This window comes from Siniperca chuatsi, linkage group LG15, assembly GCF_020085105.1.
Source record: "Siniperca chuatsi isolate FFG_IHB_CAS linkage group LG15, ASM2008510v1, whole genome shotgun sequence".
Lineage (NCBI taxonomy): Eukaryota > Metazoa > Chordata > Actinopteri > Centrarchiformes > Sinipercidae > Siniperca > Siniperca chuatsi.
In genome coordinates this window covers 24689061-24716030 of record NC_058056.1, presented here as the reverse complement: position 1 = coordinate 24716030, position 26970 = coordinate 24689061, and the positions used below count along the sequence as shown (strand labels likewise).

The 26970-nt window shown below is 39.7% G+C and overlaps 1 protein-coding gene across 1 annotated transcript in view; it reads left to right on the top strand.

Moving 5' to 3' along the window:
• Nucleotides 1–26970, top strand: part of atrn (attractin) — a 136246-nt gene that overhangs the window by 81108 nt on the left and 28168 nt on the right. Inside the window, exon 26 of the mRNA XM_044167851.1 lies at nt 4843–4921. Within this exon, the coding sequence (XP_044023786.1) occupies nt 4843–4921 (79 nt within the window). The remainder of the gene's footprint in view (nt 1–4842; nt 4922–26970) is intronic.

The following is a 26970-nucleotide window of genomic DNA, read 5'->3' as shown; positions in this document are numbered from 1 at the left end:
GGACAAGCTTAGTGATATATTGCTCAAAACATAAATTGCTGTCAAACAGGACACCAAGATTTCTTGCAACAGGCTTGATGTGTTGTGACAGGTTACCAGTAGATGGCAGTATTTGTTTAGTGATGTGTTGGGGCCCAATAACAAGGATTTCTGTTTTATTTGAGTTGAGCTGAAGAAAATTTATCGCCGTCCAGTTTTTTGTCAGACAGGCAGTCCTGCAGAAAACTCAGTGTTCTAAGGTCAGTGGGGTTGACAGGGAGGTACAACTGTGTCATCCGCATAACGATGAAAAGAAATCCCATGTCTGCGGATGACATCACCCAAGGGAAGCATGTATAAAGAGAACAGTATTGGTCCCAGTATTGAACCTTGAGGCACACCGTACTTGATATGGGAGAAGGATGACATGAAGTTATTAATGGTGGCACAGAATTTCCTATTGGACAGATAAGATGAGAACCAGTCCAGTGCAGTGCCAGATACGCCCACCCAGTGCCTCAGTCTATCTAAAAGAATGTCATGATCAATTGTGTTAAATGCAGCACTTAAGTCCAGCAGCACAAGAATTGAGCACATGCCTGCATTCATTAAAAGGTCATTGGTGACTTTGAGAAGGGCTGTCTCAGTGCTGTGGTGCTGACCAAAGCCAGATTGGAACTTATCAAAGGTATTATTGTTTTCCACAGCAGTGTATTTTAGTATTAAAAAAATCAAAATTCTTCTATTTGTAGTGTGATTTTCGGAACCAGATGTAGGGTTTTCTTATTTCTTCTTTTTCTTATTTATGAATAATTTGAACAAAGACTATTAATAGAACCATCATAAGGATACCTTTTATTAATCAGGCTCATTGTCACTTCTGAGCAGAATGTTGCCGTCAGAAATCTAATGAGCCTAATATGGGGTGGCTGGGTTTACTGTGATCTGATCTAACTCCGTGTGGGATTCAAAAAGTTATGGTTCAAACAAAAATGAACAATAATAATAAAATGTATGTGCTGTGGATACATTCAGAATGGCAGCATTTGTGGTGCAAATCCTGCAGACTGAGTAGCGCTCAGAATTAGTTTTGTGCTCTTTTAAATCTTTTGTCATCAATATACTTCCATATTCATCTTCTATTTGTTTCTTTCTTTATCCCTTGACTTTGTCCATTGTTCTAACTTTAGCTTGCACTTTCTAATCTCTTATCTGCCTTTATCTCCCTGTCATTCACCATTACTGTCCATTTCCATCTGTCCCTTTGTCTTTCCTTCTTCTCCTCCTGTCCTTTGTCTCGCTCTCCTTTTCCCTCCCACCCCGCTGAGCAGGGAGGCCTTTGATGCAGGGCTGATATCTATTCACGCGGGTCATTCATCAGCACCATGTCGCTCTTTAAGCAGCGAGCAGGAAGCCAGATCAATAAGATGGCTGAACGGATGGATCGCTTAAGAGTCCTCTTCAGCCTGGAGAGATAAGGGAATTTTTTGAATGGATGGCACTTTAAAGAGTCACACAGGGTGGGCAGGGGGGATGTGGGAGTGATGAATAAAGATCTGAACGCATCACAGCTAGTATTAAAATGGGCAAAGGCATTTAGATTGAAAAGGTGGTGAAACTTTGGAGAAATATCTGCAAGGGGTCTCGCTGGAAGGCTCATATGTCTGGAGAAGTTATGCTTCAACTTGGAGTTTCTAATTAAATCCATTTCTAACCCCCGAAAGAGAATTCACGTACATTATTCCTGTGATGTTAAACAAAAGAAGAAAATCAGCTGCAGTTGGAACAATAAAGCAAAGAATGTATATTAATTAATTTCAAGGTTAACAGTTTTCAGCCTCAGTGTGGTTAAATGTACACAGAAATCAAAGACCATTGCCTGTTACTCCACTGATCAATCCAGGTAGTCTTGCCTTGAATACAGCTGCAACCAGAGACTCTGTGGACGCTAGGGAGTAGTATAACTTGAAACATGACTTGTGACAAATGCTGTACTGTGGTCTGCCAGCAAGCTTTCTCTGTTGATTAAAAAAAATAACCTTTAGCTGCAATGACAATACACCAAAAAATGTGTTGTTCTTTTACTTCTAGCACATCAGGACTGCATGACATAACATTGAATTGTAAACATTAATATCTAGAAAACAAGTTGACTCAGAAAAAGTATAAATTACACTGTGTGTGTGTGTATATGAAAGTATATTAATGTTAACTGAATTAAATTGAATTAGAGTAAATTACCTTATAAACAGGTCAAAGTAGTAAACACAAACAGCATTGTAAATATTAATGAAACACCTCACTATAATCTGGAATTGCAAAAATGTCCTTCCAAAGCGAAGAAAGGACTAAATGATTAAGATTCAGATTGTAAATTGGTGCGTTTACATGCACTTAAGTAACCAGGCTGTCTACAGTTGGATTTCTGCAGTAACCTCATTTCTTAAACATCATTTAAACATGAGACCCGGTTTCTGTAATAGGGGAAGGAAATTAGAGAAACATGGTTTTGAAGAGCTGTATTTCTCTGGCGAAAACAGATTTTTTGGCCATGTATACAGTTAATACAGTTTTAATCAGCTTTTTACAAGTACAGATGTGCATGACAGAGAATTTAGACAGGCAAAGCGTTGCTGTGACAGCAGAGCGGCTGAATGAAAGGAGAGATCAGGTTGCGATGCATTCTTCTATTTAAAATAATTCCTCTGAATGTCCGAAAAAAAAAACTGAAAACAACACAAAGTAGAGTCCAGAAGTCTTAAAAACTTAGTTTCTACAGTTGGACATTGAGACCATTTGTAAAATTTAGACACATTCACGCTGTAAGGAAAAATTGTGAATTAATTACGGATTCACACACACACACACACACACACACACACACACACACACACACAAATCAAGAAGCAGTATATTGTAACACTACTGCAGTTAAAGTAATGCTTCCATAATAAGGTAAGGGGAGAAATCTGATCTGCATCTCTGCATCTATGTTACAGTAATGCAGACACAGTGCATGTAAATCCATTCTCTGATTTGTCTGAGTAACCTGATTTCTTGCGTGCTTGTAAACAGCCATATCAGCAGTGTTGAGTTGAATGTCTCTCCAGTACGCAACAGTTGTTTTTATACAGCGCTATATACATGCATGGGGATTCATTCACAAGTCAAACTTCCAAATTAACATAATTAAGACTGTTAACCATTTTCTTCTGTTGCGTTCATTATTTGAATGCATGGCAGTGGGATGTAAAAAGGGTGTTAATTGTATAAATGGTAAATTAGATTGTAAACAATGCCGCTGCGGAGGTAAATCTTAACTCAGCTGCATTGATCACAGACTGTGTTTCTAAACAGTGACAGAACTGAGTCTATTATGGGGATATCAATGCTTTTTCTAGTTTAGTTTGTTTTTATTAGTGTAAAATGTAGCTCATTAGTCTGTAAAAACTCTAAGAAACATAATATATCCGAAGCTCAGTTTAAATATATATTTATTTTGTCTCATTGCTCAGTTTCTGTACTTTGACTTTGTGTTTGTGTAAACCTGTCAAAATTGAGCCATTCTAGATGACATAAAACTTAAATGTGCAAATTTCCAATTTCACAGTAGATGTTTTCCTGGAGGAAAATCTGAGATGGTGTTAGGATCACTGGTGTTTAGGCGTTTTGCCATAATGCTGCTGATACTACACTCATCAGCAGTGTTGCTAACACTGACATGAGCTGATATATAGGAAGTCCGGGCCAGAGAGCCGCAGGAACGCTGACAGGAAATCAGCGAAAGGTGGGCCAATCAGGGAATGAAGTTCAGATTGCAGGAGATGTTGATGATGATGTATTTGCGCATACATATACACACACACACACACACACACACACACACACTCTGTCTTTGTCTTTATTTTTGTGGTTTTCTTCCCTGTCTTCTTCACAGCTTCTTAAGTGCAAGTGTGAATACAGCCAGGGGAAGTGGAGGGAGCCAGGGAATACACACACAGATACAGTGACACTGCTAACAAGCCACCTCTCTAAGACATGTCACCCCAACCTTCATCACCTCAAGGCGATTTCATGTAGAGTGCAAAGAACACACAGGGTTTTGATTCTTTTCTATATTTCATTAGCAAAAATGTGGAAAATACTGAAAATGGAGTAGGGGAAAAAACATTAAGTGCTCAAGGAAAAATAAAAAAATCCCACAGTGCTAAAAAAATCATATCAAGATAAAGAAGATGCTACATATGTGTCAAAACTCAGAGGAGGAGAATCGTTCATTAATAAATATAGGACATAAAATAGTCTTCATGTGAAAAATAATAAAATCACAGTTGAAGTCAAAATATGTTAGTGAATGGAGCTGTATGTATGAATGTAAAGGTGCTGACACAGGAAACAATCGTGTGTCTGACTTACCACCCTCCTAAACCTCTCGCCAATCTCATGGAAAGTGCCTAGCATAGTTGGCCTTTTTTTCCCGCCTTTCTTGACAGCTGCTTCCTCTGTCTGACATCGTTTTATATCTTGCACCTTTAATCTTGTGAACCATTGACATCATGCTATGAGGATGGTTTTTATTTTGATTCTATATCTGTGCACATTTGTATCTAGAGCAGAAAAAAATGGGACTGTATTTCTTGTAGAAGGACATTTGGATGACTTCTCAACTTCTCTAGCAATTGGTTATGATTTTCTTGTTATAACATGCTGTTGTATGTACAGTATAGACAGGAATTGATACACGTAGTCATGCACTTCTTAGCTACAAATAGGACCTCAAATGTTCCCAAGGCTCCCAGTTTTTGTCTTTGTGTTTTTCTCAGTTATTGACTCTTGTCTCTTCCTTTCACGGTCTCTCCACAGCTGCTTCCTGTCCCTGCTCCTGGTGGCCGCCGTGGTTTGGAAGATCAAACAAAGCTGCTGGGCGTCACGGCGACGAGAGGTAAGTCAGAGACTCATGCTGACAACAAATATTGATTTTTGGCTACTCTGGTAGGTAAATTAACACCCACTCAAACACATTTTGTGTTTATATTCATTTTGGGCACTAAGAAGCTGCTGTTCAGGCTGTTCTTGGTCAGTGCTGCTTAAAAAGACTGAGGTTTCACTGAGGTTTCACACCTGGTATATAAACACTAGAAACTGAATAAAGTTACCATCGATAAATGGATCATACAACATTGCAATATGTATCTCTGGAGTATGGAGTTACATAGATGGTGGTATAAGCTGAATTATTTGGTTGGTTTTGTCTTCTCTCTGTTGCTGAATTGACACTGTGACACAAAAATGTAGTAAAATTCAAAATCGAATTTTTAGAAGCAAAATCATTTGAAATAGTTCTTTCAAAAGTTTGATCTCCTGTATTTTAGAAAAGTAAAGAGTTGTAAATGGCCTAAAAATGAACACTGATGAAACACCGTTTTTAATACCATTTTTCTGATAAGATGGAACTGAGAGCCTCATAGGTGCTTTTATCACTAGCAGCCTTGATTGCTGTGATGTTTTTTTAAGACTACCCAAAGAAAACCTTAAATTACATAAACTGCAGAGCATTCAACATACAGCAGCTCAAATGCTGACCAGGACAGAAGTAGCGCTCGCAATACCCCGGTTTTAAAGTCCCATTATTGTCTGCCTGTTTGTTTCTGAATATAATTCATTTATTAAAATTTTAAGGTCGTTATTGGGTTTGTCAAATCATTCAGTAGAATTGTGCCTTGATACACATGTCAGGCATGATTTTAAAAATATATGTTCTTTCTAAATTCAATACAGATAAAAACATAATGATATACAGACCAGTAGATATTGGTCAGGTGTCACAATTGAATCAAGATAGTAAGGTAATAATTAAAATAGTAACTGTCCATAGATGCATAAATGAAGTGCATATTAATTCAACACCTGTAGATGTGTAGATACTCCAAAGTTCATGAACATCTATGAAAATCACATTTCCATTCAACATTTCCATAAAAAAAGAAAACCACATTTCATTTTAAGCTGCCAGCCATTGAAAATACATTACTGAAGTGCAGTGACCATAATTAATTTGTTGCTATGGCAGAGTCAACTGAAAAAACTCAAAAGTCAATAATTTTTTGAAAGGACTGAACAGAGGATGCCAATGCAATCTGCCAAACTATGAGAAACTCTGAAGGATCCACAAAGGACTGAAAATGACATTTTCAGGTCTTTTAACAATTATGGAAATCCAAAATCAAGTAAAAATATTCATTCATTCATTCGCAGAAGGAAAAATTTTATACATCAAGTTGTCTGTATCATACCTGTGGAACAGGAAACGAGCTTGTAAATATATTGTGATGCACTGCAGATTTTAAGCTTCAGTTACCTTAACCCACTTTTTCCAAAAACACACACAAATGTGCACGAGCGCGGACATACAGGTGCGCACACACACACACACACACACACACACATTCACAGTGCTGACAGACCGGATGCAGGCATCCTGACAAAGCTCCTGTGTGATTGGCTTATGCCTCCCAAGATGACAGCAGCCACAATAGATTTGCTCAGTTTATGACTTTATTTCTTATTTTTATTAAGTAACTGTGATGGCTTTTTTTTTTGTCAAGGAAACAGGACGAGCTCTCAGTAGCCTCAATGTTTGAGTGACTGAGGCTGACATTGTGTCATGACCAGCTGGTTGGCCAGATTGACAAAGTTATTGAGTGATATCTAGCTGTTGCTAATTGGCTAACTGGCAGACTGTCTGTTTTAAGCTATTTATAGCGGGGCTAGCAGGTTGCAGCTGGTTAGCTAACTATAGTGATGTGGAAACTATGAAAAGCCACTGTGAGTGCAATTTTTGCATATTGAATACTTCTTGAAAAAATTACAAAATGCATTTTGGTAGTGTGTTTCCAGAAGGGTTTAAACTACCTTTTGAACGAGTGGCTGAAAGGTTGTGTGCGTGTGTGTTTCTCTATGTGTGTCTCTTGCAGTGTCTGAGGGCATACAAGCTAATGCTGTGCTTAATGTGAATGTGAACTTTTGGTTTGTGCTTTTCACACTCGGCATGCCAGCTGAAGTGCCTTTCGGCTGTAACCTCGCCCAAGAATGCTGTCATCACTCTCACCTCTGGATGCCTCTTAACATCCCCCCTTCACCTGCTCCCACTCCGCCCTCTCTCCATCACACAACCACTGTTGTCCATCTGGGCCCTCTACAGGCTGACCTTTTAAATACAATTAGCACTGGACCTTTGGTAAGAGGACTGGGGGCTACAGGAAACTGTGGGGCCAATATTAAACTCCCTGACACCTGGAAAAGCTTTTGGAGGACAGCTGGGTTTACTAAAATGCTTTTCATGTAGTCCACTTGGTCACCCCTAAAGTGATTCAGAAAATATTCACTTCACTTGGTGAAAGCAGATATTAAAGACTAAATGATACTTTTCTGTTGTTCTAGCAATTCCCAAGTGAAGAAATATGGAAATTGAAATTTTTACATTCACAATTTTACTTTTAAAGTTGGCATATTGGGCATCACACTTCAGTGGTATAGTCACAAACATTTGTAGCATTTTCTGATGTAGAATACCATATTGAAGTGAGTGTTGTTGTTGTGTCCATTTGAATTTGAAAGTGTAAATAATGTCACTATAAGCACAGGTGTGATTGATATTCCCATGGAGAGCTTTTGGGGTTTACACTGTGCATAAAGATTGAGGGGCCTTATGATTGGTGTAATTTTCCAACTAAATGGAGTGGTGTATGGGAGGTGTCAACCCACAATAAACCAAAAAACCCAAATAATTTCTCAATTTACCAAGATTCTTTAACTTGGTTAAAACTCAAACCGTCATATATCAGGCATTTTGCAACACTGAGCCACATGAGCTATGAATCAGATGATGCAAATTAATTGTTTTTCAAAGCCAAAACATCATATATAGCCGTGTACAAAAGAACTACAGCTCTGAGACCAAACTGAGTTGTTGCATCACATCTCTAAAATGACGTCAGACAGTCATGATGGTGCCCTGACTCGAATCTTTTCAACACGCTGGGGACTTTCTGTAAAGAAGCATAAGACAAGCCAGATAGATAGATATAGTAATTTCTGCAAATCAGAATTGCAGTGACATCACTGCCGCAGCAGCCTTTATAGTCTTCCCTATAAAAATTCAGTTAAATCCTTTTGGTATTGCATCTTAATGCCACTAGATCATGTGAAACAGAGGTGAAGATATTTTTCACACAAAGTAGGTGTATTGGCATCGTCAGATTAGTCAAAGTGAAATGTGCAAACCAGCCAATTCATCGAATACAGCTACATTTAAGTACGTAAAGTTGCCACCTGCAGTTCAAACAGCAGATGCCAACCTTAATGACCCACCCTTTCTGTAAGGATTAATATTTCCTTCTTAGAGGTGGCTCCACTAAAATGCTGAGAGAAACACACCAACAGAGAGCAGCCGTCTCTGAGGAGAGTCCTAATAAAGATGCTCTTTATGACGTCCTTGTCCTTCATAGTGACAGCTGTAGCTCTTTTGTTATTAGTTTTAAATTTGACCTCATTCTGGAAGTCAACATAATTTTCAGTTTTGGTTCTGTTGCCTGAGGAAACAAGTCCTGTCCAAAATCAGGACTAAAATCAATGGTAATGCAATGTACATTTCTTTTTAAATGCAAAATGTAATGATCAAGGTCTTTCTAAAAGAAATGAACAGTGATGTAGGTCTATCTGCAAACCTACAAAGACATAAACAACTGAACAGAATCCTGGATTTAAGCACAGGGCCAAACTTGTGAAAAGCGTGTGGGGTGGGAGAAAGTAATATTAGTTATATAGTGAGCATCTCCTATCACAGATGTCAAATTAGGGCTATGACTCGTTCTCCTGCATGCCACGTCCGCCTCTGTACTGTAGGGGGGAGGAACAGTTTTCTGTATGCATAAAGAATTATCTTTGGACATAACATTTTTCATAGTCTATTCACTCCTGCAAGATTTCCTCATAACTTGAGCTATTGAAAAGTATTGTTTTACTGCTCCAAAATACATACTTTTTCTGTGATTTTTAAACCCTCATCATTTCATACACATACAGTTTTTGCAACAAGAGAGATGTGATATGGAGTACTATAAATAGAGGAAGCACACCACCAACCAAACAATATTACAAATCAAGAAATGGCCTGGAAAATTCTTTAATTTTGTTTCAGGGTAGGAACCTCATTTCTAGTTTCAGTTTTAACTATAATTACCTTGTCCTCCTCATGCAGAAATGCACACAGTTACACATAGCAGACCACCTGCCTTCATACATACACATGTATTGTGTAAACCCAACGTGACACATAATTTCCGGCAAACAGAAAGCTAATCATGTTTTTCCATGAGGTCGACTCTCTCGTTACAGCCGTCTGCTTCCTTGACACTGGGACCGTTCTGTTCTTTTCAGCACTGTCCCTCCAGGCTTCGTTCCCACATTCATCCTCAATTCCTCCATGTTACTCAGTGCTTGCATCAGCCGTACAGTGGCACACATTTGCAACTGATTATGCCCACGTTCACCTCACTTAGGCCCGGTGCAGTGGGAAATGGTGGCCATTGCATTTTATGTGGTCATTTTAGGGTCATAGGAATTTAAGGCTCCATGGCCTTGAGCCTTGTACTTCTTACTCCTGGCTGCTTGTCATCTGACTTTAAGAAGTTTAAACTTTATTGTGCTGTCACAGTCATTGTACATCACACTGGATAACAGTGTTAGTTTAAGCCCTAAAATGTAAATGTCACTGTGAGGCTCTTTCAAGAAAGGCAGTAGAAACAGGGCTTGAAATCAACTTTTTGGAACTTTTTTTTTACCAGTCATTCACTAGATTGTGGTTATTTTCAAAAAAAGAGCCTGTTGTAAAAATGATCCAGGTACAATACACGGCAGTGTACAACTGGCAGTGTACAACTGAAACATTAATAATTTGGTTTTATTCTTAGCTTTAAAGCAGTGTGCCTGTCCCGCAATGTTAATAAATCCTGGAAACTGTTACATCCAAATTCATCAGGGTATAATGATCAGAAATATTTATGTAAGTTGAGACCGACCACCTGAAAGGTTATGAGACAAGCAGTGCCGCTGAGAAGGTATCAATTTATCACAAGCTGTCCGATTGATACTTTACTTTTGTGCACAGTGCACTGCACATATATGAATATATTGTACAGTAAATGCCCTTGTGCACACGGCCAAGCTCTTTGAGGTTTTTTTTTGTGTGTTTGCACCTTTTGTAATTCAGATTCAGACCCTGTCCATTTGGCAAGTAATTTGATGATGCTATATGCCACAATTAATTTTTACTCTCATATTGGCAGCTTTTCAGGTGTAAATTTGAAGCACTGAGTAGAAATCAGTTTAGGATGTACGAGGTTCTTCTCATTGTGGTAGCAGGCACCTGCTGAGACTGGTGGAGGTTTTTTGGAACATCCCAGAGCCCACCTGTTGGGGTCTGCGTGCTTGTGTGCCTTTCAAAGTGTTCAAGTGTGTGTTTTTCCTCACGTGTGTTTGCTGTGCATCTGTTTGCATAGATGGGCTTGAATGTGTGTATATGTGTGTGTATTTCTGTACTGTCTGACTTTTAATCAAAGCCTTCCTTTGAGACCTGACAGTTCCTTTGAAGGAGCTGGAGCTGCCAGATGGGAATAGACAGACCCAACCACAGCAGCCATTTTGTGCCATAGAAGGCACCAGCCTTTTAGTCCGAATGAGCCCTACTGCAACTCGATCGACCCACTGTCACTGCTGGTTAATTATTCCTGCGAGAACATTTGAGTACAGAAGGTCATAGGTGGCTGCTGTTCTGACTGGAAGAATTATGACTTTTATGTTATTTTAGTGTGACTTCTGTATTCACCTATACAGTATGTAGTTAATCTTTAAAGAGAGACTAAGTCATAGACGGAGGATTATAGCTTTCTCTAATCAACAGCCAACAATTATAGGAACACCGACAGGTTCCAGGCAAAGCTTACGGAGGCCGTCAACAGACACAAATGATAAAAGCTAATTTTTTGAATAGCGATGAGCAAGCTAGCTAATTAGAGCAGAGATCCAGCAGAAGCATCCAGTGGTGGGGTAATATATCATGATGCAAAATACTGTAATAATGTTACCACTTTAACATTCACTTTCTTTGCCTTAGGACAGAATGTCTCATTTCACCTGATTGTAGCACCAAAAGAGATTTCAGGCCAGAATGTGAGTTTTGAAAGCCTGAATTTTCCGTACCTGGCCACATACAAGTTGAGTCATATGTATTGATTCATAAAAAGGGCAGTAAAAATCAGTAATACAGTAAGTCTTTGATGTTCATTGTCAGTTTTCGGTGTTAATTTTTTTCTTTTTCTTCACGGGCGTCTCATACTGTTATATCCCCATGAAGTCCTTCCTTCCTTACTGTACCTCCACAAAAATATCCTCCTAATCCCATCATGTCCATTTACCCGACATCCATCGTCGCTGTAACACATCTATATATCACACATAACTTGACATATATTAGACATGTATTGCACCCTGAAGTATTGACAGAAATGCAGAATGTAATAATATCTCTGATCGTTGCTGCAGCGTCCTGCATGATTAACTGTGTTGTAGATTCTTTACACTACGCCAGAAGGAGACCACCAGGAGGAGGGAGGGAGAGGAAGCAGCATAAACGTCTCCAGATATCCTCATATATTTATTACCCCATTAAGCTGCCCTCCTTGCCTCTCTCCTCTCACAGACACCTCACCACCACCTTCCCTCAGCTATAAATATGAATGTCAACTAAGGTGTCAAGGCTCAGGCCTCTGTTAGAAATACCTGCTATTATGTCATAAAATGAGTGGAAAGCTGCTCAATGGCCTGTGATGTGTAAACTGAGCTCTTTTTCCCCCCTGATCAAATGTTATACAGCTCAGGTTGTGGGATATTAATGAAGTGATGTGCAGAAGTACAGCTCCCTGAAAAGTCCTCTCTCTGAACACACACATATCCCCTTGCCGGGAACGAACTGCCACCGTTTCACTTCTCCCTTTGATGATTCTGTGAGGGGAAAGTATACAGTCCACACATAAAAGTTTCTAAAGAATGGGAGCAGATCAGAGGAAAGATCTGAGGTATTAACAAGACAGGCTGCAGTGAAACAGCTCCGCTCTCTGAAGTAAGACTTTTCACCGGCTTTATTTAAGTGCATTAACCTGTGAGTTCACCTGTGAAAAAACACCGAATGTAGTGTTGTGATCTTGATTGTAAACAGTTCGTGATGTACACGAAAGTATGAAAACAATGTATGTCCAGTCACAGAAGTGTAGATCTTACTGCATGCCAGATATCTAGGAGTTTGTCTGGATCTCTTAAACGGTTCCACGGCTGTGTTCGTGCGCTCAGTCACCGCAAACTGCTGACCCTCAGTTTTGGGCGGGCGGCTGTGTCACCGAGTCTCCTCGTCTCATCTCCTCTCCTGTCTGCTCTCATCCATTCCCATCTCCGTTTATGGCAAGAACTGTCTGACCTCTGACCCATGCCATCACTGACCCTGTCCGTAGCTTTCAGCAGTCCCGACTGCTCCTGCTGCTCGATAGCACGTACATAAACACGTGTACCTCCTCTTCACAAGCACACACTAATACACACACTCAAACCTTCAGTATAATAACCCTTAGTGATATTTAATCTCTCTGACCAAAATGTTAGCAGCACATACTGAAGAACATATGAAACAGAAGTTACAAAACATATAACATAGAAGAGAATAATCAACAATAATGATAAAATCAGAGGGATACTGTAAAAAAAATATCAGTCATCAATGTACTACTGTGCTACAAACAATATAAGAATTAATATATAATAATATATTGAAAATTCTTAAAATGTAGAAATAGAATAGATACATAAAAATAGGTAGATACTTCACCCACAATTTATGAAGAATGCTGTTTAATGTATGACACGGTACATTCCAGTCAAATGAATAACAAACTTCTTTCTTGCTCAATACAGACCCTTGGAACAGAAAACAGATGCTAGTTCCGAGAGGAAGTGTGAACTGTAGTATTCAGACTAATTTGGTAATATAAAGTTGCATAAATATGGTGGTGCAAAACGTTTGCTATTGTACCTTGTACCTTGGTGTTAGAGAGTGGTGCTTCTTTCTTGAATACAGACACTGGCTTGCAGAGAGCACAATAACCATACAAAAGCTAAGTTTCCTTTTGGTCTTTGGACAAGATACTTGCGTAAGGTGATGGTCAGTGCCGGCAAAAATGAGAATCCTGCTACCTGAATATTTAATAAATTGCTCTTTGCTAATAAAAGACGCAAGGAGGGATAGAAAATTCAATACGAGACTTATCAGCATCTGAGCTTAACGAATCTGGGTTTACCAACCTAAAACCAGGTATTGAACCCAACCCTACCTATCACACAGAACACAATAATGGGAATGGGCAGTGGAGTCAGTAATGAACCTCACAGTCGAGGAGAGGCATATTTGTAAATGACATCTTCATAATCAGTCACACAGTCATTCTCAGAAGCATTCACAGCAACTTTTTTTTTCATAAACACACAGTCACACAAGCCTGCACTCTGAAACACATATTAAACATTCACCAACTTCACTCACACTCTCGTTGACTTTCCTCTTGTCTCATACACACTGCCTCACATTCAACGAGGTCTACAGCAGATGGTTCACTGTGAAAGTGCAGTAGAGTGGGAGAGATTGGCATCGTATCCTGCAAATGCAGAGTCCTGGAATACAATGAAGATATCACTGAGCACGTAGAGCTCCACATCAAATTAGTTTCCAGAATAATCCATAATGATAAGGAGGATCTTCTCACCAGCGTGTCTGCTCCTGCCCTGTACACTCCAGTCCCAGAAGCAGATGGCTGGATGTGAATGCAGTTCACGCATGAGCAGGGAAGGAAAGGAAAAAAACAATCTTTGCACCTTTTACTTTGCAGCTGTTAAGCCCTTACGAAGCACTTCTTGATGGTTCTCTGTAATACATTATAATTTTAGAATTGTGGGAATACACTGTGGCTCTGTGCCTCTCCACTTCTGCTTGCAGGAGTGTTTTACAACACAATCCAGGGAGTGAATGTCTGGATGCATCCCCTGATAGTGGTTTAATACACAGGACCTAAACTTGATATGCCACATGTTTACATTCTGTATTCAAAATGGACAAAATGATAACCAAACTGTACTCAGCAGAGTGGGAAATCCCATTCATGACTGCCTAATTACAAGTAGGAGGAATAGCAAATTTCTGACAGCTACAATATCTCTGTTACTGAAAAGAATTAAAGAACAAACTGCTCCCAAAATGACTGCAAAGCCAGCATCGCCTGTAGATGAGTCTAAATAAAATTCAATATCGACACTAATACAGTCAATAAAACTTCACTTCATCCCTTCACGCCACTGTACTGGCCAAATGATCACAGTCAGTGGAATTTGTTTTTGGTACAACATGGTAAAAATACAGTGTAACACACATGCAACACAACAACAACAACTTTATTTGTATAGCACTTCTCATGTAAAGATGCCCAAAGCGCTTTACAAAACAGGAAAATAAACAATAACAAGTTAAATTTTTGATAACAAAACGATAAAACATTAAAAATAATGCCAATAAAACTAACTGGAAACATTTATATTGATACCAAAAATAAAAACGTAAGGTTGGATTAACCCAAATTCAAAGCCAGATTAAAAGTCTTTAAAGTCTTAAAAATAGCAAAGGAGTTTGCTGTTCTAAGATCCAAGAGGAGTGTATTCCAGTTTATGGCCATAAAAAGAGAAGGCAGCCTCAAAATATTTCTTGTGGGAATCATAAAAAAAAGAAATGCAATGGGAACTCTGAGAGATATATTGTGACACATAACATATCGCACAATAAATAATAATCGCCATGTTGCTACAGTTGGTGGGGCAGAGAAAAGCTGCATGTTGTGTGACCCCAGAAGCTGAAACAGATAGTGAGCATGGTGAGCAGAGTCTCTCACTGCAGATTCAGATCGTGCCAAAATAATAACTAATGCTATAGGAGTGTTTATCGCTGTGAATATGAGACCATACTCAGAGAATACAGAATTGCACAGACTGCAGTCGTTGAGTTGTCAACAGGTCAGAGTCTTACGATGGAGCATTATTGACATTTGTTATTCATTTTTGTTATTGTGACTATACGGCAGTATTTGAGGGCTTTAACTTTTAAAGTAAGAACCATGGCCAATTAGCTGCTGTTTAATGTTTACATTTTTCAAAATAAATGACAAAAATTATATTTTCTCAATTTTTTTGTTTTGTTGTCCCTGCTGTGCCAAAAACGTACTGAACCGTGAACCTAAAACCAAGGTACATACCGAACCGTAAATTCTGTGTACTATTACACCCCTAGTCAGATATAGCTTAACCTTCCATTTTGATTATGTGTGGTTTTTTTGTACAGTGATTCAAGTGATGGGAGGGGGGAAGCCTCTGATTTTGGATGATCTGTTGACAGTGCGCTGCAGTTTGTTTGGTGTGTGAAGTGAGGATGCTATCGGTTGTCTCAGACAGTCAAACAGTCTCTGCTGGGCTTTTTTTAGTGAAGTGGTCCGGAGTTAATATTCCATTTGAGTGTGTTGCTTATATGTGTGCCAAGAAATTTAAATGAGTCTGTGCTGGTTATGCTTTCACCTGAGACATATATGGGAGTTTTGGGTGGGGCACTATGCCTGAAGTCAATAATAAGTTCCTGGGTTTTGGATGTATTGAGCAGGAGGTTATTGTAACTGCCTGGGTTACCTGCTCCATGTAACTGTGCTGTGCTCTTTATTATTGGATATGACACTTTTTAAGGTTGAGTCATCAGCATACATAGGAATGGTTACTAAACTGTGCTAGGATGTAAAATTGTTTGTGTACAAGGATAAGAGCCAGGCTGATGGGACACAGCCTTGAGCAACACCTGTGCTGAAGGTTATAGGACAGGATGAAAGGTTGTGCACTTTAACCCACTATCATCGTTCCCACAGGAAGCTCTAGTTCCAGTGTCATACACAGGGGCTGATGTTCATGTCCATGAGTGTACTGCTTGACAGGGTTTATGGTATTAAAGGCTGAGCTGAAATCAATGAACACAATGTAGGTGTCAGGCTTCAGGTGTTGGAGTGCATGGTAAAGAGCAAGGTTGATTGCATCCTCAGGAGAAATGACCTATATAGCCTACACAGATTGTTTATATCTGATTTACCTTGTTATGTAATATGTACCAAACTCCAAATACTCGATTTAGGCAATATTTCCATGTGTCTGTTGTGACAACAGGTTTAGCAGTGCGGGTAACCATTTTGGAATAATTTGTGAATGCTCCCAAGTTGTAACAACAAAGCGTTTTCATGTTGTTCACAATCTACAGACATGATTAGACTTCAACATAACACCAAGCAGAGTTTGATCCAGCTAAACTTTATCTTTAGCCTCATTTGTTTAGGACTAATACAGCCTGGGGACATCCAGTCATTTTTAATAATCCGCTCAGTTTTTATCATCAGCACAGACGTTAAGTAAAAAATAGAACAGTGTACAAAGTGAGCAACACAAAGAAAGGACCAGAGCTTTAAAATCCAACAACCTAGTACACCTTTACTGAAAAAGTATTCTGATGATATTGCTGAAGGGATTTTTATTTTTTTTCAGCCGACAGGAACAGATACCAGAGGTGAGCCGGAGGAATTCACGGTGTAGTGGTTGCTTACATTCTAAAAGCTTTGCACAGAGCCTGTCCATCACATCCCTCAGACAGACATATCTGCTTCGCCTCTATAATCTAATTGGCTTGTTCGATAATATGGTTTAAGGCATTTCTGCGTTTAATTGGTGTCAGAAACTGCCAGGTCTGTGATTTAAAAGGTGGAAATCCACAAATGCAGCTTTTAACAACACTTGTTGCTGGTGTAAACTTACCCACTTGAATTCTCTCTGTGGCAGTTAGTTAGTGAAATCATTCTGCTCAATTGAGCTCGCTCGATAAAACATCAACTGCGTGTCTAAAATGCAAACGTGAAAGATCTCCTTTTTTGATCCAGGAAACATGGTATTTTTGAACTCTTGGAAGAAATTTTGTAATGCCGTTTGAAGATAGAGATGGATCGATGTTACCATTGTGTACCCTTGAAAATAGATTCAACCATGCCCACACTCAGTAAGAATAATTGCACCCTTGAAGGCAGAGTACTGGGATTGTGCAGCAATAGTGCAGCATTGCTTTATGAAATATAAGTACTTGGGACACACCTCACCGTTGGAGACATCCCCAGCACTTTATTAACTACTTTCTAACTGTCACTATGGGTTAAAAATGTCTGTTTTCTTGCTGTGCAGAGTGAACACAATGCAGAAATCGTCTCCCCTTCTACCTCGTCCTCTCTCTGAAACACAAACTCATGTAAATTGAACTTGTTTTAATGATTAACAGCGCCACAGAATGCCACGTGGCTCTCCAGGGAGAATGTGGTGCCCCGAAACATTAAGAAATATGCGGGTGATGATTTTGCTTTAATTTAATAGCTTATTCTTCTGTAAGGGTTGTTCTTTTGTCTTCTCAGTCTCCAAAAAAATAAATAAATAAACGAATCAAAGGCTGAACAAAAAACAAAAACAAAATACCTATCTCAGCCTAGTTGAGGCAAAAAAAAAAGCCAAAACAACACCTCTTCTTTTTTATAACGTGGAAGCTAATTTGAGCTGCAGCGTTTGACAGACTCTCTTCAGACAGATGTGTTGTTTGTCTCAGCTGTCAAGGATGTCAGGACATCTCCTCTCCAAGTCCAAATCCAGCTGTGGCTGCATCCAAAGAGGCAGAGCCCTCACCTTGTCTCACCCACCGCAGAATGCTATTAAGTGGGAGGGAACCGGTTCCCTCTCCCCCTGCTCCTGCGATCTCCGTCCCTGCTGGAGGTGGGAGATGGAGCTGGTCAAGGTGACCTAAGCCGTCACACTGTCTGTTCGGTCCGCCCACCCTCATGCCACCGTTCCTCACACTTACCCATTCTGTTCTGTCGGCTCACACGCTGCTAGTCCCCTGGGTGGCAAACTTCAGAGCCTCTCCCCAACATGTTCTCCCTGCAGCTTGCTGCCGTGTGTTTCTGGGTGGGGTAATGACAGAAATCTCACAGTATGCTCCTTATTAAATGGGTCAAAGCTGTAGTAGTAAAACATGCTAATATAGTCAATTACTGGCTAATACAATAACATATCCAGACATATAATGATCAGTGGAAAATTCATAGTCCCTATAATATAATGATGTATTACATTATCAAGAAATATATTATCACAGGATCAGGCTTTATTACATTTTCACTCATTTAGAGCAACATTTTATTAAATCCTCTATTTAATTTGCTCATAACTCTAAAAGCTGTCTATTAAAACCAATACTGCACTAATTCTCTGCAGTTCTCTGAAACAGCATTTAGCTGTATAAAATCTTTAACGATCCTTTGAAAGCAAAACTAATGAAATTCTGTGCAGTAGCATTTCAGATGATCGAACAGTAAAACTCCCTTGAAACCAGTGCTAATGAAATTCGGACCATGCGAGTCATAAACTCTTCACTGAAACAAGTTTTAATGAAACTGTTTTTGAAATTGTTCTTTTTAAAGACTTTAGTCAATAAAATATTGTAATAGCAAAACATTTTTATTGGTGAGTTGTCAGTTCCTCTGACCACGGTTGCACACGATAACTTTGCTAACAAGGACGTTATTGACGTTGTCTTAGCTACAGATTCTGATGCAAATGAACTAAAGCAAGCAGACGTGAACGGAAAATGTGTTTACTCTGTACGGAGGGCAGCAACATCAACTGTGTTCTTTAAAGCGCTATAAGGCTCCTTTAGACTAACTTCGAGCGAAGCTTTTAGATTCTATGAGAGCTGCCTTCCATCTCCTCCTCTCTCCTGAGGTCAACATTCGCTGCACCACCTCACAGAACAAAAGGCCTTCTTCTGAGGTGATCTATCCTGAAGTGAGAGGTAAGGAGAGGGGAGTTGGAAAGAACAGCAGGCATCACTGAAGGTCACTTACACAGGAAGCTGAGAATCTTCAGGAAAACGTACGTCCTCTGTAAAGGGAAGGCCTTGTTAATGGTATCCTCTGCATAGTTGAAGTAACAGGAGTCTCCTCGGACCTGACAGGATGCAGATTCATCAAAATGTGATGAAAAAGAATCGGGAGCCACTTCAGCACTGGCAGCCAGCTACCTCTGCAACAGTGTTAGAAGACGAGCTTTACACTCATGCCTTCGCCGTCCGTGCCAACTCCACAGTAAATATTAGCTTTGGTCTTAAAAGGAAATAACCAGCATGCAAATAATAGACTGCTAACATAAACGTGTGCACAAGTTAAGGAATACTAATAATACATGTACAGTATGTGTTTGTACAGCTTGTTTTCTCCGTGTTTTTGAACAAACAAACGTTAGTGTTTTGCTGCATTTGGGTGTAAGTGAATGTGTGTGGGTTGGTTGGATTGTATTTTACCTGCTTCCCACATTTTGTTTCAGTGCAGTGTTTGTGCTGGTGTCATTTCACATTTTCTCTGTGTGTGTGTGTGTGTGTGTGTGTGAGAACACGTGGTTTTTTGTCTCAGAGTTCCCAAGACACTTCTAAACCCTGCTAATCTTAATTCCACAGAGATGGTGCGTATAATTAGAGTTTGGATCAGTGCCAGTGTCTTATTGCTCACAGTATATACAGGCTGACTTATGGTCCCAACCCCACTGCACTGTGGGTGACCCCATTTGGTTTAGTAACATCCAACCCTCCTCACTCCCACCCATCCATCATGACACTGGTACAGGGCTCATCAGAAGCTCAGGACCTCTGTCAAAGCCCTGCTCCTATACTTTTTGATTCTGTTTCATCTCATCTCAGGCTGTTTTCACTCTCTTTACTTTTATTCATTTCTTCTTCCTGCAGCTGTCTTATCTCCTCCATCTTTGTTCTAACCGCCGAACCACCTCAGTTCACTTCTTCTGTCACTCTAAAATCAAACAACTCTAAGTTAAGCTCACTATTGTGAATTTGTTGACACTGAAAACATATGCAACTATTGTATCTTAATATTATCACAAGTTGAAATTCCTGTTTTCCTTTTTTCTTTGTCTTATGCAAGGATTTTCATGTGAACACAGCACAGTCTCACACCAGAGCTCGCACTGCTGAACCTTTACATTTCTGTACAGTACTTGTTGCAACTGTGCTGAAGAATTAGCATCTTAAAAGGGCAACACACGTCATTGGCTTATGATGTGCATGAAAACACCCAGGCATATTTCCATGTCCGTACTGTATATGCAACTGTCCTATATCTAAGCATCAGTCTATTACATTCTCTCCCTTGAAGGCATATCCCGGCTCCTGTATGTTAAATGATTCCTCTGTCTGTACAGCGTGTCTGCTGTGTGCCACAGGTGTCACGCAACGATATGATACAACATGACGCATCATGTGAAGCTACGCAACACGGCCGGCGTGTGTTGCTCTTAAGAGTTTTACCTGTTTTGTTTGTTGAGATTATAAAGGCTGAACGCTAGAGAAAATATTAGATGTTAGATATTTTTTTGGATCCAAAAGAGTGTTCTTTGCTTATCCTTGTACCATTATTGTCAGCTTTAAAGCTGTAAAAGTTACATAAAGATTATTGCTTCTAGGGATGATAATGAAGTGGATGAAGTAAATTCTAACTACTTTTTCTTAATGGAGGTCCACCTTTATGCTTGTTCTGGAACTTTGGACCATATCACACAGTCTCAGTTGTCATGAAACTTTAGATGTTGCACCTCTAGGATATTGGCTTAACAGGTTGACAGTTGATTCTTGACCATGGAAACCTTTTGTCAACTGTTGTTTCCAAGTTCAAGGATGATGAACCCCATGAGATACAGTTGAAAGTTCAAAAACAGCGACCTTAAAGGTCCAGTATGTAACATTTAGAAGGAGCTATTGGCAGAAATGGAATGTTTTCATTAGTGTATAATTGCCTGAAAATAACAATCGTGTTTTCATTACCTTAGAATGAGCCGTTTAGATATGCATAGGGAGCGGGACCCCTTCCTAGGAGGTCGCCATGTTGCACCGCCATGTTTCTACAGTAGCCCAAAACGGACAAACCAAACACTGGCTCTAGATAGGGCCTTTCGTGTTTTTGCGAGTTTCGTGGCCACCGTAGTCTCTCCTACACCCTTGGAAGGGGAGGGTGATGCAACCAGTATTCAAATGGTTGCACACTGCAATTTCACCACTAGATGCCACTAAATCCTACACACTGGACCGAGAGTCGAGATTGTTTTGTCAACTGCTGTTTCCAGGGTCAAGAATGTAAAATTGTCAACCTCAATTGTTTTTCAATGTTTACAATGTGTGTGTATTGCATTGATCACTTTGTAATGTCACAACATGTTCCTCTACCAGTTACATTTTCATCACTTGCACATCACACTTTTTTGACTGTCCTTTAATAACTTCAACTATCTGTTATTACATACACAGACATTTTAAAGCTCCAAAGACTCAACATACAGTATTTAGACATTGAAACTGTTTCAGATATTTCAGCTGCACATTTTCTGCAGAAAACATTGCTGCTTTTCTAGCCATAATAAAAATTACCCTTTATTTTAACAAGATAAGTCTGTTGAGATCTGGCCAGTTTGCAAACAATACAAAGCACAATTGAAAATAGAGTACAGAACCACATTCACACAATACAATGTAACATCGTGGGCTAAAAACAACAACAAGTCGAGTCAAACTAACACATAGTGTCAGTTATGAGTTGAAACACTGGCACTGACCCAGACTATTAAATAAAGCATGGTGGATGAGGTTAAAAACACAGTTAGGGATGTGTAATCTGGCAAAAAAAACAAACAAACAACAAGTCATGATTATGCAAACAGCGTAGTGGGCTGCATTGATTTGGTTGTTTACATATTAGATCTGACCAGCAGACAGAACAGAGACTAATTGGAGCTGGGCCAGGTGTTATTCAGCTGTTAGTGAGAGGAATATCAGAGGAGACTGACAGCCTGCCAAACATTTTAAACAACATCTACATATCAGAAACGGAACTTATAAGGTTGCTGACTTAACACTTAAACTTACATCTCTTGACATGTAAGTTTTGCTTGGCTACCTATGCTGGGCATTGGTCCAGCAACTGGCTATCAGCAGGCTATCGGATGTCAAATTCTGTCTCATTGTACTCATAATAGCTTGCGTTTCGGGGGCTCCCATCCTCACACATTTTCTACCACAGTTCACTCAAAAAAGGGGAAAGACTGACATTTTTATGCATCTTGGGCTTTCCAAATGATCCATTTCAAGTTAACATCTCAGAGTGAGAGTTGAAATGAGCCGCTTTAAACAGACGGTTTGAGTGCTTACTGTGTTGATTGGTTAAATGCTCTTTCAGTGAATCTTCCCAGTAATTGCTTTATTTGAGGGTTTCCATTGTTTCTAACCTCCTGCACATTTTTCCATTTCGTCTCATCACAAGCTATCTGAAGTTTTTTTTTAACTTTTCATTGTTTCATTTCTACTTTTCTTTTTTTGATTGTACGCTCCTCTTTGATGTAGTATTGATTAGCATTGCGGACGAGGTGGTGTAGTCACTGAACGTATACAGTATGTACAAGAGAGTGATACACAGATTTAGAAGGAGAGGGAGGGTGAGATGGACAGAGAGGTGCATGGCACAGACAGCAGGAGACGACGGTGAGAAAGAGGGGGAGCTGAGGAGTGATGGAGGTAGAGGAAGAGAGACAAAAAGATGTGAAGCGAGAGAGAGAGAGAGAGAGAGAGAGAGGGAGGGATCAAAGCCTTCTCCCTTGTCAGTATTCACAGTGTGTGTCCTCTACACCCCACCTCACCGCTGGAGAGATGGAAAGATGAAGCGAGAGAGAAGCAGCAAGCAGCTAACACCGCTTCACAGACAAAGATTTCCTCCCTCCCTCTCTCTCTCCCCTTCCTTCCCCTCCATGCCTCTCATTCTGCAGTTTTCCTTCAGTGATGCTGAAGGATGATTGAGAGCTCTCCCACCGACAGCATTTTTAAACAAACACATCAATAAATAAACGGCTTGATGTAGTGCGCTGAGATCTGCGGCATGTGTATTGCATGTGTGTATGTGTGTCCATCCATGTGCTCGGGTAACTGCACGCTGGGTGTGTGTGTGTGTGTGTGTGTGTGTGTGTGTGTGTGTGTGTGTGTTTGTGTTCTCCATGCCCAGGCGATCTGGCACTCCATCCCCTCTTCCCAGGGGCAAACTCTTTGAACGCCTTTGTCTTTCTTTCTGCTCCCATTTCTTTCTCTTCGCTCTCCAAAGCTTTTTTGTTTCTTCTTTGCTGTGTTCGCCGTCACTTGTCCCTCTCCAACATCCTCCCTTACTTCTCTTTAGTCTCATTTCCCTTCTCTTCTGCTTCTCTCCTGCATCTTGCTTTTTTCTCTTTCCTCCCTCCCTCCCTCCTCTCTGCACGCTCTGCTGACGCACTCAATCTCTTCGCCACACCGCTGCCCACTTTGAGAATGCTCAAACACAATAGCTACTGTGAGTGTATATTTGAAAGCGTGAATGCAAGAATTTGTGAATCCACAAATTTGTTCTATGGCTGCAACTAATAATTACTGTCATTAGTGATCAGTCTATAGATTAATTTTTAAAGCTTCTATAATTAATATTTTATATATTTAACAATGAATCAAATGATAACACATATTTGAAAAGTGTCACTTATAGTGACCACATAGAATTATTAGCTGAATCTCTACAGAGCGTTTTAGCATCTTTCAGCTCATTGTTTTGGTTTTATAGCCCACAACTTTACTGTTATGGTTCAGTCTCACTTCTCTCAGCAGCGTAATTTTCAGCCGCAGCAAGAAGCAGTTTTCAGTGAAAAAGCTCTGATAAACCCACTATACACTACCTGCTCAGCACCAAATGTCAGACAAACAACTTGCTGGTGTGTATAGTGGAGCATGTAGCACCTAAAGAACCAGATGTTTCCCTCTTGAGACCAAAACAAGGCTAAAAGGAAACTGAATATTGGACTTACCTTCACTAGGTGGCCAGAAAGATGAATCCAAATAAATGCTAATGTTGCTTTGTGTCTACTGGATGTGTAAATAAACCACTAATTTTTCACTATTAAACCACGTTCTGTATATCATCTCTATTAGGTGATAATATGACACGGTTTTGTTTACAGATTATTGTGCTTCCCCCAAGTAGCCAAAAAATCAATTAGTGTATGTTTAAGTAATTGATTAATTGTTTAATTAGGAATGTATTGCAGTTTTGCTTGATAAATGGTGATTAATCAGTCATATAAATTGTTGGTGATTAGTATATTGATGATTGATCAATCAGTTAATCGAATAATTGTTTTATCAGTAGTGTGTTCACACTCATGCTAGTTGTCATGTGATTGTATATGTGCATTTAATTCAAACATTTTAACTTGACCTGCAGGCATATTTGCTCATGTGCCCTTTTGTAATTCCACTGTGTGTGTGTGTGTGTGTGTGTGTTTGAAAGAATTCATTTGCATTTGTGAAAATATACACACACATACATGATTGCTCATGTGCAGGTATCTCCAAACTACCTGCCTGCATGCATGTGTGTGAATGCATGAGTTTGTCCACCTCTGTGCACACGTCTCATAATTAGATTTTTATATGCACAGTTCGCTCTGCCGCAGTCAGATATTTGCTCCCGTCCACACACACACTAACTACCCTGCAGAAAACTAAGAACCAATTTAAGAAGTAGGCACTGTAACTCCTCTGGCTTCTGGTTATCTTTGGAGCGCTGACTGTTTGCTGTACAGCAGCTGCCTACTCGCAGCACGGCATAATGAGGTTTGTGCAAATTGTATCTTCTGTAGGACTCCAGAATTCTCACGCGTCCTTAACCTGATGGTGGCAGTCCAGATGTTAGAGAGGAGGGCTGAAGATTGAAAGAAACTGGATTGATACCTTGGACCAATTGCGCAGTGTTGTCATGGGAAAATACTGTAGATTATAGTCTGTAGATTGGAGGATTTTGGAAGAATTTTGAAAACACATCAGTCATAACAAAACTATCATATATATGGTTCAATTTGATGCCAATTAAAGGAAAACTTTTATTTCTCCAATGTCAGACTAATTTCTGCAGTTTTGGCCCGCATTCCAGTCGGCCACAATAACATTTTAATCCCCAACCTCAGTTCTGAATTCTGGGGAGGTAGCAACATGTTTGTTTACTACGTGTTTGATCGTCTGACTGCTTGTGTTTGTTGCCCTGTTGGACTCTATTGTAGCAATGTGGCCATGTGCCCAGACCTCAGAAGGTGATTTTGCAGGTCAAATGTTATCATAGCCAATAGGAAAGAGGGGCAGGACTTTGCAAATAAGAAAACACATTTCTTTGAAACAACAGTACAGGTAAAAGGGGCAGTTGGCCACCTCTGGATACAGGATCCATGCTGATGTCAACTTACAGCCCTCAAATGTATTCTTTGGTTCAGTCTCAGTGCCTCATCAACTAATTTCAAGTGACAGCAGGCAGTTTTTAGTAAAAAAGCTTTGATAAACTGCAGACAGACAAAGTTAGTGACTTGCTGGTGAATATCGTGGAGCATTTAGCAGCAAAAGAGCCAGATGTTTCCCTCAGGAGTTTGTGGGGACCAAAACAGAGCCAAAAGATTATTAGACTTACATTCGTCAGGTGGTCAGAAACACAAATCTAAACGAATGCTAATGTTGCTATGTGTAAATAGGCAACTCTTAGCGAATATGTTCAGCAACAACTTTATACGGTTCTAATAATTAAATTTTGTGTTTGTTTTGCTGCCCCCAAGTGGCCAAAAAATCAATTAAGGGAGCTTTAACTAATGAGATCAGAAAATTCTGAATGTTTTAGAAGATTAATTTGTGAAAACACATTTGTCAAAACAAAAAATATGCATTCAGCACATGCTATTGCAACATGGTATAATCATAAAATTCTATACATAGATGCCTTCAGTTGTCTTGAACACAGTCAAATTTAGCATTTTACCAAAATTACTTTACTTAATTTACATTACATTACATTTTTTAAATCATGCATTTGGTCTTATGTTTTCTTCTAATTGGCACTAAAAATGTTTTCAATCCAGGTTGATAAAACTTGGAGAACTCTGATTGCCCTTGAGCAACAAGCGTTTGTCCCTGCCCTACATTCATACAGAAAGTACTCCAAGTTTTCAAGTAGAAACATTAAATTGTGAATATTACAAAAAACAGTTCAGCCAAATGTCACTGTTTAAACAAAGGTTACCTGTATGTTAGACAAGAGACCAGGCTGTATGCAGAGAGACTGAGGAAGGTGGATTGAATCTATAAAGTTTGTTTACCGTAACATTCAGATGCTCCTCCATCTGCTTTTTATCCAGTAAATCAATTCTGTTGCTTTGTGCTGTTCAAACAGCTCCGCTTATGAAAAAGGATGTTGGCTGCATGCAGATTCTCTCTTCTTCTGCATGCTGTTTGCCGCACAGATCAAGACTGCGATGTTGCTGCTTGGCTCAGCCTGTTGCATCATTATGAATGAAGTTGATTCTGCCAGAACGCAGAATTTATGAGTTCATTATGAGTTATCTTGCCTCAGAGTGAAACCTGATTCTTAGCAGGCGTGTTGAGTTTTGGCTTTGGTTGGGTGGACAAGAAAGTCACAGATGCGATTAGTTCTTATTAAAAGTTAGTGTTAATATATTGATATTTCAGTCAAAGCCTAAGGAAACTAGACTCCAGTGCAAAATGGCAGAGTGCTCAGTATGCAGTGTTGCTACACACCCAGCAGTCATCACACTCACAAAGGCTACATATTTTGGCTCTCTGATGCTTCACACAGCGGGGTGTCTAATCATGACAAATCGGGACTC